We start from the raw sequence: 15,907 nt of genomic DNA, 5'->3' as shown, positions 1-15,907 counted from the left end.
TCAGTGATGTGTGCCCTGTGTGTGTGTGTGTGTGTGTGTGTGTGTGTGTGTGTGTGTGTGTGTGTGTGTGTGTGTGTGTGTGTGTGTGTGTGTGTGTGTGTGTGTGTGTGTGTGTGTGTGTGTGTGTGTGTGTGTGTGTGTGTGTGTGTGTGTGTGTGTGTGTGTGTGTGTGTGTGTGTGTGTGTGTGTGTGTGTGTGTGTGTGTGTGTGTGTGTGTGTGTGTGTGTGTGTGTGTGTGTGATCCTCCTGGCTCCTAGACATGGATAACAAGTGTGTGCACATTCTGTTTGCACTTTCTTGCTGGATTGGCTAAAAACCCCTCTCTTAGAAACATAACAAAACCTTTTTGCTATTTACAGACTGACATTTGGCTTCAAGAAGCCCGGTCCGTCCTGTAAACATTCCCAACATTATTATTTTTCTTTTGGGGCAGATTTCTATCTAGATGTTAACAACATACTTGGGTAAATGTTTAGATGGGGGGAGGAGGTGTATGAAGACATGCACTGGAGCTATAGTTTTATCCATTGGACGGAAATGAGTTGGCTAAATATTTAGATCATGTCTTATTTCAGCGGATGTCTGTCACCACAGAGGATGATTTGTCTCCGCAGTCATGCTGATTTGTAAATTAATTTATCCTATTTGGACTTCTGGAATGACCAGTTGTGTTTATTTTCTGGAATGTCTGTATTTGTTTGTGCTTGGGAACTGTTAAACAGCCTTCAAGTATCAGCGATATGATTTAGACTGGGACTGCTTCACACTGAAACTAAGCTTTTGCATGCTACCAGTATATCATATAAGGGCACTGTCGCCATTATTATCCATATTCATTTGGACTACTGTAACATTAATGGAGGGCAAACACGAAGTGAGTGTGTGTGTTCCGCCAGTGGAACAGGAGACCTGGTGGAACATGGTGAATGTGAGGACATGGAGGGAAGAAAACCAAGAAAAACATACAAGGGTTTAGAAAGGCCTGTTACTACCCTGGGAGGTGTGCATCCATTACTGTGCCCAGGTGTTAACAGGTTCCATGTGTGTTTACACTTCATATATTGTTCCACATGCTGCTGCCTTCACAGTCGGTACAAGGCCTTACTGGACTATTACTGCATTATTGCAAAGGGTAGCAGGGGGGGGGAACACAGAGGCAGCACCTCACATATTAAATCCCTGCATGTTGTTAGCCCTGCTTCAGGAATGTCACCCACCTGAGGAAAGAAAGAGGCCTGGAAGTGATGGTGAAGTTGTAAAAGCGGATACAAAAAATACAGTACAGTGAGAGTTGTACATAAATCCTCTGATGGTGGGGGTCCATTGGAGTCGCTTCTAAACAAATTGGAGCTCTTTTGATAGAGGCCAGTGAGCCACCTCATTAAATTTGCATGTGAATACAAACAGCTTGACCGCCTAGTGCTGCACAAAATGGCCGATGCTAATGACCGCGCCGACGCCTCGGGCGACGGCTATTGTCAAGGCAGAGTTATGACTGCTGGATGTCGGCCTGGATACAGTAGCACATTGAGGTGGTTTGTCTGTGGTGGTCTAGGTGGTGTGCATATATGTAATGCATAAGCAGCCAGACAAAGGAAAAGTGTGTCTCCTTGCTTAAATATAATAAGTGGTGGAGATCCTTTACTTAAGTCAGAGAAGTATTGCCACAATGAAGAAACACTCTTGTTATATGTAAAAGACCTACATTCTTTACTTAAGTTATAGTACTAAAGTAACATTTACTTACAAAAGTAAAGGAACTCACTATACAAAATGGCCCATTATTTAACAGATAATGGTTGACTTTTTTAAAAGGTTTTTACTATAAATACTGCTGGGTGGCTTTGAAAATGTCATGAAAGTATCAAATGTTTTTAACCCATAAAAATACATGATTTATTAGTTGTTGATTACATTTTGTATCAACCTGAATCTTTAAAATACCCAAATAAATGTAGAGGACTAAAAACTGCATTTGCCTCTTAGTTGTAATGAAGTGAAAGTATTGAGGTGCAGGAAATTGAAATGTACTAATAGCTCAGAATTGTACTAAACGTAGTTACTACCTACCACTGCATTAAACTTATGTCTCCTCAAAGATAAAAACAATGCTCTTATGTCTCACATATGTTGATTTCCTAATCTTCTCGTGGCCACCTGACACCCACGGGTGAGCCAGCAAAGTGGAATCAGGCTAAAGAAAACAGCAGTCACATTAAGCAGGCCAGGCAGAGGACATTGTTATTATTACAGGGGTAATAGTCCTGGGGGAGGCCCTGAGCGTGGGCTGAGTCTCGCTAATGCAAGCTGCCGCTAAGTGGTTAGCTGTTAATAGTGTTTTCCTGTCCTCCTAATGGAAAGAAACAAGGGTCACCGCTCAGCACGGAGACACACACTCTTCACTGAAGCGGACCTCGACTTTAAACTACTTACAGGATGTCTTACTTGCGGTGGCCATGGTGATAGGGGAGACTGAAGTGTGTGAACTTTTCAACCCAACAACCCATCTTGCTCTGTGTGACGCAGGCTGTACATAACACACTGACTTTTACAGTCCCGTCATGATTACTGTGACATTTGGGCTTCTGGAAACGTAAATATTCAGCTGGAGTTGAGAAACTCCTGACCAATGAGTGAGACAGAAACCTAACCCCAGGTGCCAAACAAACTGTCAAAATCAAGCTTTTGCCATTCTACTTGTTGCTATTTGGATACACATTTAGTAAGAATACAGCCAGGAATTGACAGTCTCCCTTAATGGTTTAAATACGGTGTTCCAGTGACTGAGGGTATGAGTATGACTTGTGGAAATATAGCTTTAAGTAATTGCAATATCCTGCAAAAAGAGCTTTCCTGCAAGATCTTGAACAGTCCTTGAGTATATTTCACTCAAAAACCCAGAAAAAAAATCTATTGGCTGGCTAGGTAACACTTTGTGTATTGGGTAAACAAGCTATTTAATAACAAAAAATGACTGGTAAAGCACAAGACTGCAGTTATCTTCTAATCCCAATAAAAGAACAAAACCAGAAAATATTAGTCATTGAGACTTTTTTTTTTAAAACGTATGTACCGTTGCACTCAGGCTCAAGCCCATTGGAAATAATAAGGATCTTTGTTTGGTCACAAATATAGTTTCATTTTGAAAGGCTGAGCACTGTTTTTAGCAAATGTTACTCAAAATAGAAAGGGGGTGGATTTCTCAGGGACTATTTTCAGCTGCGGATTGATACAAGTCTTACTCATGTCTCTGACAGCAGGAGGGTAGTGTGGCTCACTGAGGTGTTTTACTCGGGGTGGGGTTTATCGCTTTTAATAGACACAATATTTGTTGGTTGTATTTTTTTATGGAATTCTTGGACAAGAAAAATATAGACCACCAGCCATGTTTTAAAAAAGACCAAAAATAATATTAAACAGTCTGCTGAACACAGGGGGGACAGTGTTTAACTGACATCCAGTAAATGGGGTCTTCAGAGGTATTAGAGTAATGATAAAATAAATAGCTCCACTACTTCCAGGATACATTTAACTTGTGAGGGGGGGAAAGAGAAGTTATTTGAAGTTAAAACGTGACCTTTGGAGAGGGTTCAAGAACAACTGACAGATGTAGCAGCTCACTGTATAACAAGGCTGCACTGTCACACACACCCCAAGGCCACTCCACAAATCATACTGCCAAAGGAGGATGCTCTGTCACCCACACACACCTCTGTACCTCTGATTTTGACAAGATTTATTACTTTGTGTGCCAAATAGCACAAAGTACAGTAGCAGTATCTAATTTGTCAGTGTTTTAAAGCTAGATATGAAGGAAAAACACAAGAATGAATCGTGAATTAAATAAAAAGTCATTTTAATGGAAGGTTTTCTTTCACACTCACAATCAAGCTTATAGTCTGATCACAGAGAGAGATGTTGGACATTCACCCAGAGCAAGACACACACCGGTCAGTTTTATCAGACAAAAATATATATATATTTAAAATCTTTACAATAAGCTTGAATCATGAAATGTACACAGAGGAGTGTGCACACTTACAGTCAAACACTGAATTTGTTTTACTCCTCAGACAAGTTGTTTTTTTGTACCCTGGTGTCAGTGTAAAATTCTTGTTTTAAGCAACGACAACTTTTTTTTTTTTTTTTACAAATGTGCAAATAAGACAGATTTGGAATCCTTCAGCGCTCAGTGTTAAAGTCCAGGATCCTCAGGAGCAGTGACGGAGCGCTCACTCCACCTCAGTTCTGCCCTCTCAAGTTTTTAAATACAGCTCCTCGTTGCTTCGCCTTTTCATTTTCAAGTAAAGTGCTCCTCTAGCAAAAACCACACGGCATGAGATCAGTCTCGTATCTTTTCGCCATTGGTTTAAAAAGAACTGAACCCAACAGCCCGATGGACGAAAACATGGGAATGTCTTTTTAAAAAGAAGAAAGCCAACGTTAGAGAAGGCGGTTTGTGTCAATGTCAGATTTCCCGGCAGGAATCATACAAACTCCAGCTTCCCGTGGCCGCTGTACATCCCCCAGTGCACCAGAGACAGGATCTTGTCGTTGCCCAGGTCGGCCTGCCTCATCTTGTCGCAGGTCAGGCAGCAGTTCTCGTGTCCCGTGACGGGCACCATGCACTCCAGGTCCAGCTTCGCCACGTGGCCCTTCTTGGTGTGGTGGCCGTGGAAGCTGTAGTGGAGGCGCGACAGCATCTGTTGCCGCTGGTCCTGAAGTCGTTTGTTCTCGCTGCGCAGCATTCGCAACGCCAGCATGATGAGCAGCACCAGGATGAGGCCGCCGGCGATGGGGACCGCGATCACCGCCGCCCGGAACCACACCTCCTTGGCCGAGGCTAGTTCCTGAACCCGGGTCACTAGGTTCCTGTTGTTGGTGTCCGGCTGGTAGCGGCTATGATCTGAAAAATAAAGATAACCAACTGTTTAACTCACATGTTTCCACTGCTATTATATACTCGTATGTGCCTTCAAAGTTTGAATATATGAATGGAGTTGCAGTTTAATGATCATATGATTCCAGCTGATCTTGACATCATTAACTTGAACGTAATGTGAGTTTTTAGTTGAAATGAATTTAAATGTTAAGCTGCACTGATAAATCTGCAGTTTTTTTTTTACCATTCTCTACTTTGATCTGTCTGTAGAATTGTTCGAGTGATAGAGACTATGTCATGTTTTAAGTGTGTGTAGAAGTATGCACTGCAAATTGAAATGAGGTAATAGCTCAATCTGGCACAAATCATCTCTTCATTTACTCAGATTAAAGACATACTAAAAATAAGCTCTTCTCTCCAGGTATTCCAGTAACCACATAGAGAAAATAAGACGGACAAACAAGAGTGGGAGAGTGAGAAAGTGCAGAAATGAGTCACCCTGTCCAGAATCAGAGCCAATAATTAATTTGAGCTAATAAACTCTAGTGTGCTCTGGTCAGAGTCCCAATAAAACGTCCCCTCCTGTCTCTGTGCATCTCTCCAAAACTCTGTGAGCTAGTGCCCAACATGCAGGCTTGTCAGGGGATATTCACTCTAAGGCACATTCCTACTCGGTGGGAAAATTACATGGTGCACACATAATAAAAAAAGGAATATATCTGATCTCTTTCCAAGTGCTTAAGGTAAACTGGCGGCTCCCTGGCTTCCCAGCCACAGAGCTGGATCCTATTAAAAGTCAAATTGAAGTTCTGTAAAGCTCGGAAGGGGTGGAGGGGCAAGGGTGGCCTGCATGTCCATAAACAGCAGAGTGTTTGAAGAACCCTACAGCTAAACGTATTACTTCTGGAACAGGAAAGAGGAAAATATTGAATATTTGCTAAGGAGGAATCGTAAAAATCCCCCCAAAGAGTGCAATCATTTTTAAAGCAGTTTTAAGAGAATTTCATTGAAAAAGCAAACATCCTGACAGAAAGGGATTGAGCTGTATGAGGGTTTCTTCTTTTACCTATCGAGTCCCTGGTGTGCGCCAGGTCGTGAAGGCCTCTGTAGTTGCACATGTCGTCGTGGCAACACTCCAACGTCGAGGCCCCGCTCAGGATGTCCACGGCCCTGGAGCTGCTGCTGCAGATGTCCGCAGAGTTGACGATGGGGTCTAAACACCCATGGGTGAGGGGGGAGTTTACATTGAGCGGGTCCAGGACCTTGGTGAAGCAGGCGTTCAGTTCTGACTTGCACATGTATCCCGTGGCAACGCAGTGCGGCGCATCACAGTAACACCTTATTTCTCCTGGAAAAGAAAAAGGGTCAGGGTTAGAAGAGTTTTTCTGACAATAACATGGCTTGTGTTTGTCAGGGTTCAGTAAGTCACCAATACCAGGATGTTGATTTAAATGGTATCCCTATTATTAGTATGTCATTTTGTATGAAAATATATTCCGCATCTGCTTTTCCTATGCTTTAAGGACTTAATCCCATCATAGGCAGTCTGTGGTCTCCTATACTTTTATTTTGAAAGTGTGTTTGCTCACAAAGTGTCTGCTATGCAGGGCAATAAACAGCCTGGTAACTTTTTTAAAGACCTCAGGGGAATATTCCACTTTTTGCATCAATTCAGCAGCTTCATTTCAAGAGCTTCTCGTGCAAAATTGCCCTTTTTGTCTGTATTATACAACAGGAACCGTGTAGCTTATAATTAGTGGTTTGTTTGCCAAAGTCAATTTCTTTCAACCCAAATGGAAACTTGTAAAGAGGGAGGGGGGGGGGGGGCCGGAGTCTCCTCTCCCCCCGTTTGCACGCAAAGCTTCACTTGTGGTCAGGACTGCCTGGGGGGGGCAGGGTGCACCGAGGTCGCATCTAAAGAGCTTCCAGCAACCTTATCATTACGGCTGCCTGCTTCTACACGGGCCCACTCATTACTGCAGCCGTGGCTTCTCCTTAAAATCTTTAAAAATAACAAATGGATCTGCCCTTAAAAAAAACAAAAACATGACTTTAAGATTATTATACACTTCTGTTGATGAGCTGTGATGTCCTCTAGTCATATGTTAAAGGATAATGATGATTGTATAAACCTTTGAACACATATTGTAGGAGCTGTTTTAATCTGGTGACTGTGTGGACAAAAGTATTGCCTTTGGTCTCCATGTGCTACATTAAAGAATTAGGCTAACATGACATCAGCCAGAGGATGAACGTTTCAGAAAGTGTTCCTCTCTGTGGTGGAGCCTCTGAATGCAGGAGCACATTCATCAGATCAGTCTTTTCCCTGTGAATGATTGGAGCAGCAGGGCCCGGGCAGGTCATTTGGAGAATATTTCATTAGAAAGGAGAGGCCCCTTTGTGGGATAAGGGAGGGGGGGGGCTGCCTGTTAGCCCTACTCAGTCCTCTATGAATGGCAGCTTCAAAACTGAGTTAAACATGGAGTTATCCAAGTGAAACACACCAGGCAAAGACAGGATATGTGTGTTATCTGCATGTAATAACTGTTGCCATTTAATAACACTGTTATTATTTGGAATATAAAGTTGGGAGTTATATCTGGAAAAAATGCAGGACTATTTTCTTTAAACAAGTCAATAATTTAGTTGTTTACGATGCAGTTATTACAGGATTTGATCCAATAATAGTCATGTGTAATGCCCATTGGCATAAAACAGACCCTAAAATATGTAAATCAAGTTTGTTTTCAATGATTACAAGTAGAGTTATCTCAACTCTCCTCCGGAACGTTGCTTTATTCCAGTGTTTTCTGAAATAGGTTATACGGGCAAAAAGCAACATTGTTTTCTTGCTTAGAAGGGACATTTTGAGTAAACGAAGCACGACTTTAAAACAAGTTTAAGAGTAAAGTCCGGCCGTTTAGTGAGGTGTAAGCTCAGTCCTGGTTTATCACTGTAAAATATCCTGAGTTTTAATAAGCGAATGAACATGCCCTGTCACCCAGAACAAAGTCTATACCTTTAGTAAGAAGAACAGCCATGGCACAAAGTTCCAGTTGTAGCCAAAGGGAAATGAAAGTGGACTGGCGATCCATTTACAGCAAGTTACTGCGCTAAAGTCCTCGTAGATCCAGTAGCAGCGGCTTGAGTCCGCTGAGCGAAGAGCTGGACAACAAAAATATTTACATGAAGCTACGGCCAAACATGAGTCATTCCCGTGCTGAAACACGACTGCTCACAATCCTTACAGACACAAAAGTATCAAAAAAACACTCCAAAATGTTTCTTCTCCCGCATGGAGACAGAACAAGTATGTTTTTAAAAGCGGTCCGACATTACTGGAGGACCCAAAACACAACGTCTTCTTCTTCAAGCCGAAAGGAAAAAAAGCGAAATATACTCCGGGAAAGTGAGTTAAATGGGATGTAAAGTTGTCACCGCTGGTCCTCCTTTGCCTCTGTATTCGGCCGGTCAAGGAGAGGCATCACTTTTGTATTCCTGGACGGAGAAATGTTCGAAAAAGACGGAGAACACTGCTGTACCAAAGACTGCACACAGACTCCGAACACACAAGATTTAGCAGGAGAAATAGTTGTGGTCTGTCAGAGCTCCGCCCTCTGCAAGCTGATTGGCCAAACCACCGAGAGAGAAGTCAGTTCGGATCTATGGTTAGGATACATAATGACTCTGTTTCCGGTAATTATTTTCAAAATAAGGCAAGGGAAGTGTATTCTATAACCTAGCAACAAAGCGATTACAATTAGGGAAAAAACACATTATTTAAATAACAATATTGAAGGTCAAACATCATACATTTAATTGACAATAAATGCACAAAATATGATTCATTAATAATGTAGCCCGACCTCATGAAGTGGGCTTTACAAATTGTATGTTTAATCAAAACACTAACTAATAAATCCCTGCTGCACCATCACTTACTCAACTGTTATGTAGGTCCAATTTAAAAGATTTATATTTTTCCCCTTGTTTTATTTTTTTAGACCATTTCACCCTTTTTCCGGTTATATTTTCTCTGTCCCTCTCACTTGATGACCCAGGTCAAGCCATTCATCATCCTTCACTTCCATAACACCATATTCCATAATATTATGTCATTTATAAATTCCATTGATCGGGGCAGCATGAGGTTTTGCCATTAACAACATCGCCTGAAAATGTTGCTTTGTTACATTGATCACCATTTAAATATTGAATTATAAACTTATGTCAACTCCTGGACAGTGCCATAACAAAGCCTATTTGATTTACATCCTTCAGTGTTGCATGTGTAATCTTTACATAACAAATATGATCCTCAACCATGTCCTCAACATAAACTAATCTACCTTCCCTTATCCTGTTAGCCTATATGTAACTTAATTCATTTATATAGGAATTTTTAAAAAAAAATGCAAGGCTTTTATAAATACGTGTTAGGAGGATTATGCAACCAAAAGCGATATAAAGAGTAAAATAGTTCCCAAAAATGCAGATTATTCTCTAGAAATGGAAGGTTAAGATTCATTCAATGATTTAATGACATAGCAACATAATTATATACCATATGTAGTGTGTCATCCCAGTTTCCATGCATTTAAATTAATATGATATGGAAATGTTGTGCAAGTGAACCCTGGTCGGTCTGCAGCAGTACCTGCAGTGTCATCGAGCCGGCAGCCAGAGAGACGCCGCGCTGAGCCGCTTCCCTTCAGGCTACAGACTGCTGCTGCTGCTGCCGGGAGGATAGCCGGACAGCCGTTTACACAAATTAGCAATCCAAAAGGCACATGGCGCCACCGAGACGACACACACACGCGCGCTCACACACACACACACACACACACGCACACACACACACACACGCACGCACGCGCGCACACACACACAGAGCGAGCACTAGACACGATTGTCATCTAAAAATCGGCATGCAAAACACACGTGCCCGATCAGGTCAATGGTTAAAAAGTCAATACTCTTTATAGAGCTTTAATGCATGTTCATATATAGTTTAGCTTTAATTAATTTTTGAGTTGTGTTATTGCATCAAACGATACGAAGAACAAATTATAACTTAGCCCTATAGAAAATCTTAAAATTAATATGATATCATCAGGGAAGACCCACTCCTGTAGAAATAAAGCATAGCAGGCATTGGTTGTGTCCAATAGACAACAGGATGAGGATACCGCTTTAGGGAACATAGGCCTACTCACTGCAATTACCGTCATTATCTGCAATTACACAGAGGCGCCAGTCCACGACTACAGCTTTTATCTTTACTGAGAGTTGCATAAGGGATGAAGTCAGCAGAAATACACGTTTTATTCTCCCAGAGTTAATCAGTTTCTGTGATACTGGGTGTAATTCTTTTTCATATAGGCATGGGAACCCCTATGGCAAAATATGCGGTTGTCTATGACTGTGCCTCCTAATATAAATGAATTAAAATAAACAATTAGGAGATTTATTTCATAATGTTTGGAGTTAATTTAGTTGAATAGGATCAGAAAGGCCCTTTTTTAGTAGATTGTTCAGCCTCTTTAAAGCTGCAATAACTTGTGTTGGATAGTTAAACATCACCATCTGTTGGTCATAACTGGTATGAGGCTTTTATTTTTTAAATATGGCCTCATCACAGGCACTTAAGACATTGTAGTATTGCCCATATTAAAAGTGTCTTGATTTTGAATATAAAAAGGAATGGTCAAACTCTGTGAAGCAGGGACAAAGTCATCCTGACTTATGTTTGACCTTCCCTGCTTGGTAAATCCACTCATCTCTAACAAACACCTTCGTTTTTTTTAATCCAGGCTGTACCGAAATACATTTTCCGATAAATAACTTGCATGACATCACTATGACATCATAAGGGCTGTTTTCATAGACCTGTGAACACTCCCTCTAAAGACACAGAGGTCATCATACAACTGTTTTCACAAGCTCAGAGCTCTTTGTGATAAGTAAAACCAACGTGTTGTGCCATTCTTTTATGTGACTAAATTAAGAATACATATGAAATCTTAATGAAAACCTAGCCTTGTTTTGTCAAGACTTCCAACTTCCAGACTGGGAAACGTTGTTTAAGAAAACAAAACTGTGTGTCTTTACATGCTGAGAGGATGAGCGTCGACAAGCCTTCATCATGAGGGGGTTTCATGTAAGTGGCCTTTTAGGGAGATTACACCCCACAGGCTGTCTGCTTTCACACATTAGGAGACACTGTAGGTGTGACCTGCTACAGAATGTATGGGCTTTGCTTAACAAAAGCCCCCCTACTGCTAGGCCAACGATGGCTGGGTTGCTGCTGAGTTAACGGGGGTGTGGAGGTCAAGTCTACCATAGTAGATGACTCAAAACTGGATTTAAACTTTAAACAGAAGTCTCTAAAACCACTTTTCTCATGAGCCCTAACCCGACAAAATGACCTGCTCTAAATATTCCCACTTTGAAGATCAAAACTCACTCCATGATCCACAAGGACACACACCCCGGCAGACACACTTCCTCAGACACCTCACGGCTTCCTCCTCTCTCTTTGATGTGAGCCATATCAAGGTTTCTGAAGAATCAGAGACAGGCAGACTGTCTCCATCCTTCATGATCCATTTTATTCTCCTCCAGATAATGGAGCGCAGCATCAGAGTCAGAGGTCCAGCAGCAGTTATGTGGATCCATACTGGAGATGTGCCGGGAGCAGCTTTGATGTTACAGATTGGGTTACAGGCTCAGCATTCACATGCACTCATGCTGACTTTATCTAGAGTGCTTGCAGACAGGAAACTGACAGCGTCCACCTTTGTTTTTATGTTGGGAATTAATTCAGTAGCACTCTGTCCTCTTATCCACATTCAGAGATGACTGTGTAGATAAGCTGCGTTTGATCACGAAGAGAGATGCCTCCTTAGTGCATGATAATATGGGGGATAGGAAGAAATAATACAGTTCTGCAGGAAGTAGAAGCACAGTTTTTGATACTTTGAGAAGACATGAAAACTACTGATTAGAAAAGGTAAAATTGTTATGACCTGTGTGTACAGTGCAAACCCAAACAATACGGTTAAATGTCTGTTCTTCTACTGATGCAGCAATGATTAGTGAACAAATGATAGCAAAAAAGGGGAACAATAAGAAAATATCTCTACTTCTACTACTCTCCCTACATATATCAGGTGTTTCATTCAACATAATCAAAACAGCCACATATAAAATGTAGTCATAGTAAAATGAAGTATTTCAATCAAGAGGTCAAGATTAATGTAAATTGGTTTTACTTTTTATACAAACAAATACATTAGAAAAAGTGGCAAAAAACCCTCTTATATTCACATGTATAAAGTACGTTTTTCCAAACTTCTCCTCATCCATTTAAAGCCCATGCATGGAGCTGAAAATACGACATATTGTATTTCCTTAAAACATTGTTTTGTGGTCTACAGACAAAAAATCTGACCATGGAGGGGACCTTGTGTAAGATTTTCTTGATGCAACCTATTATTGGAGACACACCGCCCTCTGTAGGAACTTCATGGTATAACATTTGTATGTGCAACAGTTATTCTCAAGTCTGTCCACACAGCATTGAGTACGATTTTGAATTGATTCATTTGAATTGAATAAATAAGCTATATTACTTTAAATACATATTTTGTTGGCGAGTGTGTCTTCACAGTTATATTAAACTGTAATATTAAAACATGACATTTATACAAGAAAGAATCATCAATTCACTGGATCAGTACTTGTCTAGCTCGGACATCAAACCATGACATATTAAAGAATCATGTAAAAAAAAAGTTTTAGTTAATATGGTGCAATGGGAAATGTATACATAAATAATATACATGATGATGTATGCTAATAATATCCTCAGTCCAAAAGTCAGGTTAACTGTTTCAAATTAAACATTTAGCAAGTATGGATAAATGCATTGATTTTTGCAGATTTAAACCAAAGTAATCTTACTACTATTGAGTGTTGTCGTAGAGTTTGCTATCGCTGTTGTCTGAATTAGAATGCAAATTCAATCCGATGTGTTACAAATAACCAGCCTACTTTTCTTCAACATCAATAAGCCTTTAGTAAATCTACTTAAGTTGTACACAGTCCAACTGTAGATATTCTGAGGCCAGGAGTCATGCCCACAACGTTTTGTTAAGAATGCAAGCAAGTGGCCACCTCATGTTATAACACTGAAACACCAACAGAGGGCAGTAGAGTCTAAAGGTTAAACTTATCATGTAAGTTATAGCAAATGGTTAGTTTTCCCTTAAGTTTCCCTTTTTTAATTTAATATTTTACTTAATCATTAATGCTTTGAGTAGTAGTTGCTTAGGTCACCTTTGTGTGTGTCAAAGAGCCAAAGACAATAAATTGAAGCTACAGGTACCATCAAAAACCCAAGAACAACATGGCCCCAGAGGCATATTTTATTTCATTTGTCAATATATTTCAGGAAACAATATACAAAGCAATACGTGGTCACCGTTACTGAATGTGTTGCAGTTCAGTTGTAGACCCAATAGTATGGTGGAATTGAAACAGCTGAGAACCCTGCTCTTCAACAGTGGGGAACAAACAAGAGCGGGATGGGACGTGCTAGAAAAACAACAACCGTGTGCATGACATGCTTGTTGAAGATCTGTTCCTGTCGGGTGAAATAAAGTGTGGGTGTTGCAGGTAAACGAGGCTGTGACACTTAAGACTTTCAACAAGGCACTAGCGTAAGAACCAAACCTAAAACTCCAATAAAATAACCAGTGCTCGCTTTAGTTGAACATCTTTATTACAATACATACATTTCACATTTGACCGTGTGCCCTCTTGCTGCCCCGCTCTGACACAAGAGGTGATCCACATACATCCACCTTGAACCCCACCCTGCTGGAGGACCACTCCTTATATGGGTGCAAATCAAAGTGTGTGGATATCGTTGTTATTTATAAATAAAACCTCTGCTGGTTAGCGACTGTACAAAGGAATGAACCAGTGGTACCCGCCTCTTCGTAGAATATGAGAGAGGGGGGGGGGGGGAAAGGAACCAAAAACTACTCCAGGGGTGTGAGTGTTGAGGGTGTGGCAGGGCAGGGCGGAGGGGGGGAATGGTCCAAAGCAGCACGCCATCACATCTCAATTTAAATCACTCATTCCACCACACCACCAGGCACTGTTTTTTTATTCTTAGATTGGGACATGCAGAGCCGCCAGGAGCTGCGAGTAGATCAGTGAACCGTCTTTCAGCAAAGACCAAAGAGAGGGGACGTCCATGGCGCCTGAGTACAGCTTATATTTCACAGGAAGAGAATTTAGAGATATTTAAACTACATTGACACCGGTGCTAGGCTTGTGTGTATATTAATGGCTTCCTCCTCCGCTTAGGTCACACATGCTTAATGGTTCAATGATCTATGACCAAATGAAGCTTTTTAAAGTCTGCGTTAAAATGAAGGAGAGACTAGCTAATGAATGTAGCCGCCTAGCCGTTGATTAGTTTGGATGTCAAAAGCTTTAATAGGCATGGCTTTCCATGGCATTCAATCTACAAAACGTATGTACAACATAGATAATCACATCTACAAGAAATCTACATTTCCCCCCCTGCCGTGGGCTTTTTTTTTTTTTTTTACAGAATCGAGTCTTGTAAAGCAGCCCCCCCTCCGACAGCTCGTCAGGTTTCACTCTTGGTTCTCCAGCCCGACGGTCCAAACTGCAGCTCCTGTGTTTAAGACTGGGCTCCAGACGAAGTGACCGGCTGCTCGCCCTCCAGCTTCCAACTATGTGCAATGGGTCTTCCCCCTTTTTCTCCAACAAACCCCCCTGCTTCAACTGCAGAAGTCCTCAGACCATGAAAGAATTCTGATTCTTCAACTTTTCTAGTTCTTTGATTTGCTGTCTCAGAAACAGTATCCTGTGGGGAAAGACGGAGAGGACAGTGATTATTTGTTCTACCATAAATGCCAACAGGTGCTTTCTTAGAGAATACAAATTCCTCCTCACCTCTGCTCACGCAATGTCGCTTGTATTTCACAGACTCTGACCAAGGAGCGCAGGTTTTTGAGCTCGGTGCAGTTCTCCGACATGCAGATGCTCCCCATGGTGTGCGCCTCTTCACGTAGTCTCGATGCCTTTAAGGGTCACACAGGAAAATGAGTTTAATAAATGGGTGTTGCTGCTAAAAAGATAACAAGTTGGACAATTAAGAGGTACAGACCTGTTTCTCCGCGTGCTCGGCAGGCCAGCCCTGCACGTGCTTGATAAGATTCTCGTTGAAGTGGGCGGCGAGGGAGGGGGTGAAGGAGGTCCGGGCTGCTGAGGCGGAGGGGGGAGCGGAGGCAGAGTTGGGGGCGTGGCTGCTGCTGGAGGAGGAGGAGGAGACGTGGTTGGGACCCGGGGAGGGGCTCCTATGACTGCTGCAACAAACACGGGTTGAAGGAGCATGTCAGTGTTGAGACATTATGTCTAAGGAGAAACTGATCTTTCACAAAAAGGACCAATCAACTTGTTCTCAGCAGCAATATTAAAAACACAACTTCCCTCGAGTCTCAATATAGCTGATCACCAAATATAGGTCTTAGCTAACAGACAACTTCAGGAAGATTACTATTTGATCACGGCTCTTAACCTGTTAAGACCTGAGCCTGTTTTTCAGGCCTCAGGCTCGAAAATGACATGCCCAGAACAAATGACTATATCTTCACTTCTTCAGAATCAATATAGATGTTTTTATTTTAAAGTAAATTCAGATTGAACATAGTTAAAAAAAAATGTAAATGATAGTTTCCATTAAAAAAAAACAACATTACTTATAGTGAAAACCACCCTTTGATGATGGGATAATAGACTAAAAGCTTTAGGAATCTAAACTATAACATATAATAAGTACCCTGTATCAAGATTGATGCAAAACAAGTGACATTTGACCTTTTTAGAGAGGTTTAGAAAAAGTAGGTCCAGACGGACTCACCTCTGGGTACATTTGCCGTATCTCTGGAACCCATTGGTCGATTTGGGTGATTGACACCACTT

At 41.4% G+C, this 15,907-nt stretch overlaps 2 protein-coding genes across 3 annotated transcripts in view; both read right to left on the bottom strand.

Moving 5' to 3' along the window:
• Positions 1-3,839: 3,839 nt before the first annotated feature.
• Positions 3,840-8,499, bottom strand: bambia (BMP and activin membrane-bound inhibitor (Xenopus laevis) homolog a). Its single transcript, XM_034109178.2, has 3 exons — positions 7,902-8,499; positions 5,949-6,230; positions 3,840-4,906 (listed from the first exon to the last, which is right to left on the bottom strand). The coding sequence occupies exons 1-3, from the start codon at positions 7,975-7,977 to the stop codon at positions 4,488-4,490; spliced, it is 777 nt and encodes a 258-aa protein (XP_033965069.1). The 5' UTR covers positions 7,978-8,499; the 3' UTR covers positions 3,840-4,487.
• Positions 8,500-13,268: 4,769 nt separating this feature from the next.
• waca (WW domain containing adaptor with coiled-coil a) overlaps positions 13,269-15,907 on the bottom strand; it is a 42,177-nt gene continuing 39,538 nt past the window's right edge. For both annotated transcript variants that reach the window (XM_034108543.2, XM_034108544.2), the window contains exons 11-13: positions 15,093-15,291; positions 14,879-15,006; positions 13,269-14,789 (exon numbers count right to left, since the gene is read on the bottom strand). In XM_034108543.2, coding sequence (XP_033964434.1) covers positions 14,720-14,789; positions 14,879-15,006; positions 15,093-15,291 — 397 coding nt within the window. In that variant the 3' untranslated portion in view covers positions 13,269-14,719. The remainder of the gene's footprint in view (positions 14,790-14,878; positions 15,007-15,092; positions 15,292-15,907) is intronic.

Source organism: Pseudochaenichthys georgianus, chromosome 20, assembly GCF_902827115.2.
Source record: "Pseudochaenichthys georgianus chromosome 20, fPseGeo1.2, whole genome shotgun sequence".
Lineage (NCBI taxonomy): Eukaryota > Metazoa > Chordata > Actinopteri > Perciformes > Channichthyidae > Pseudochaenichthys > Pseudochaenichthys georgianus.
This window is presented reverse-complemented; position numbering and strand designations above follow the sequence as displayed.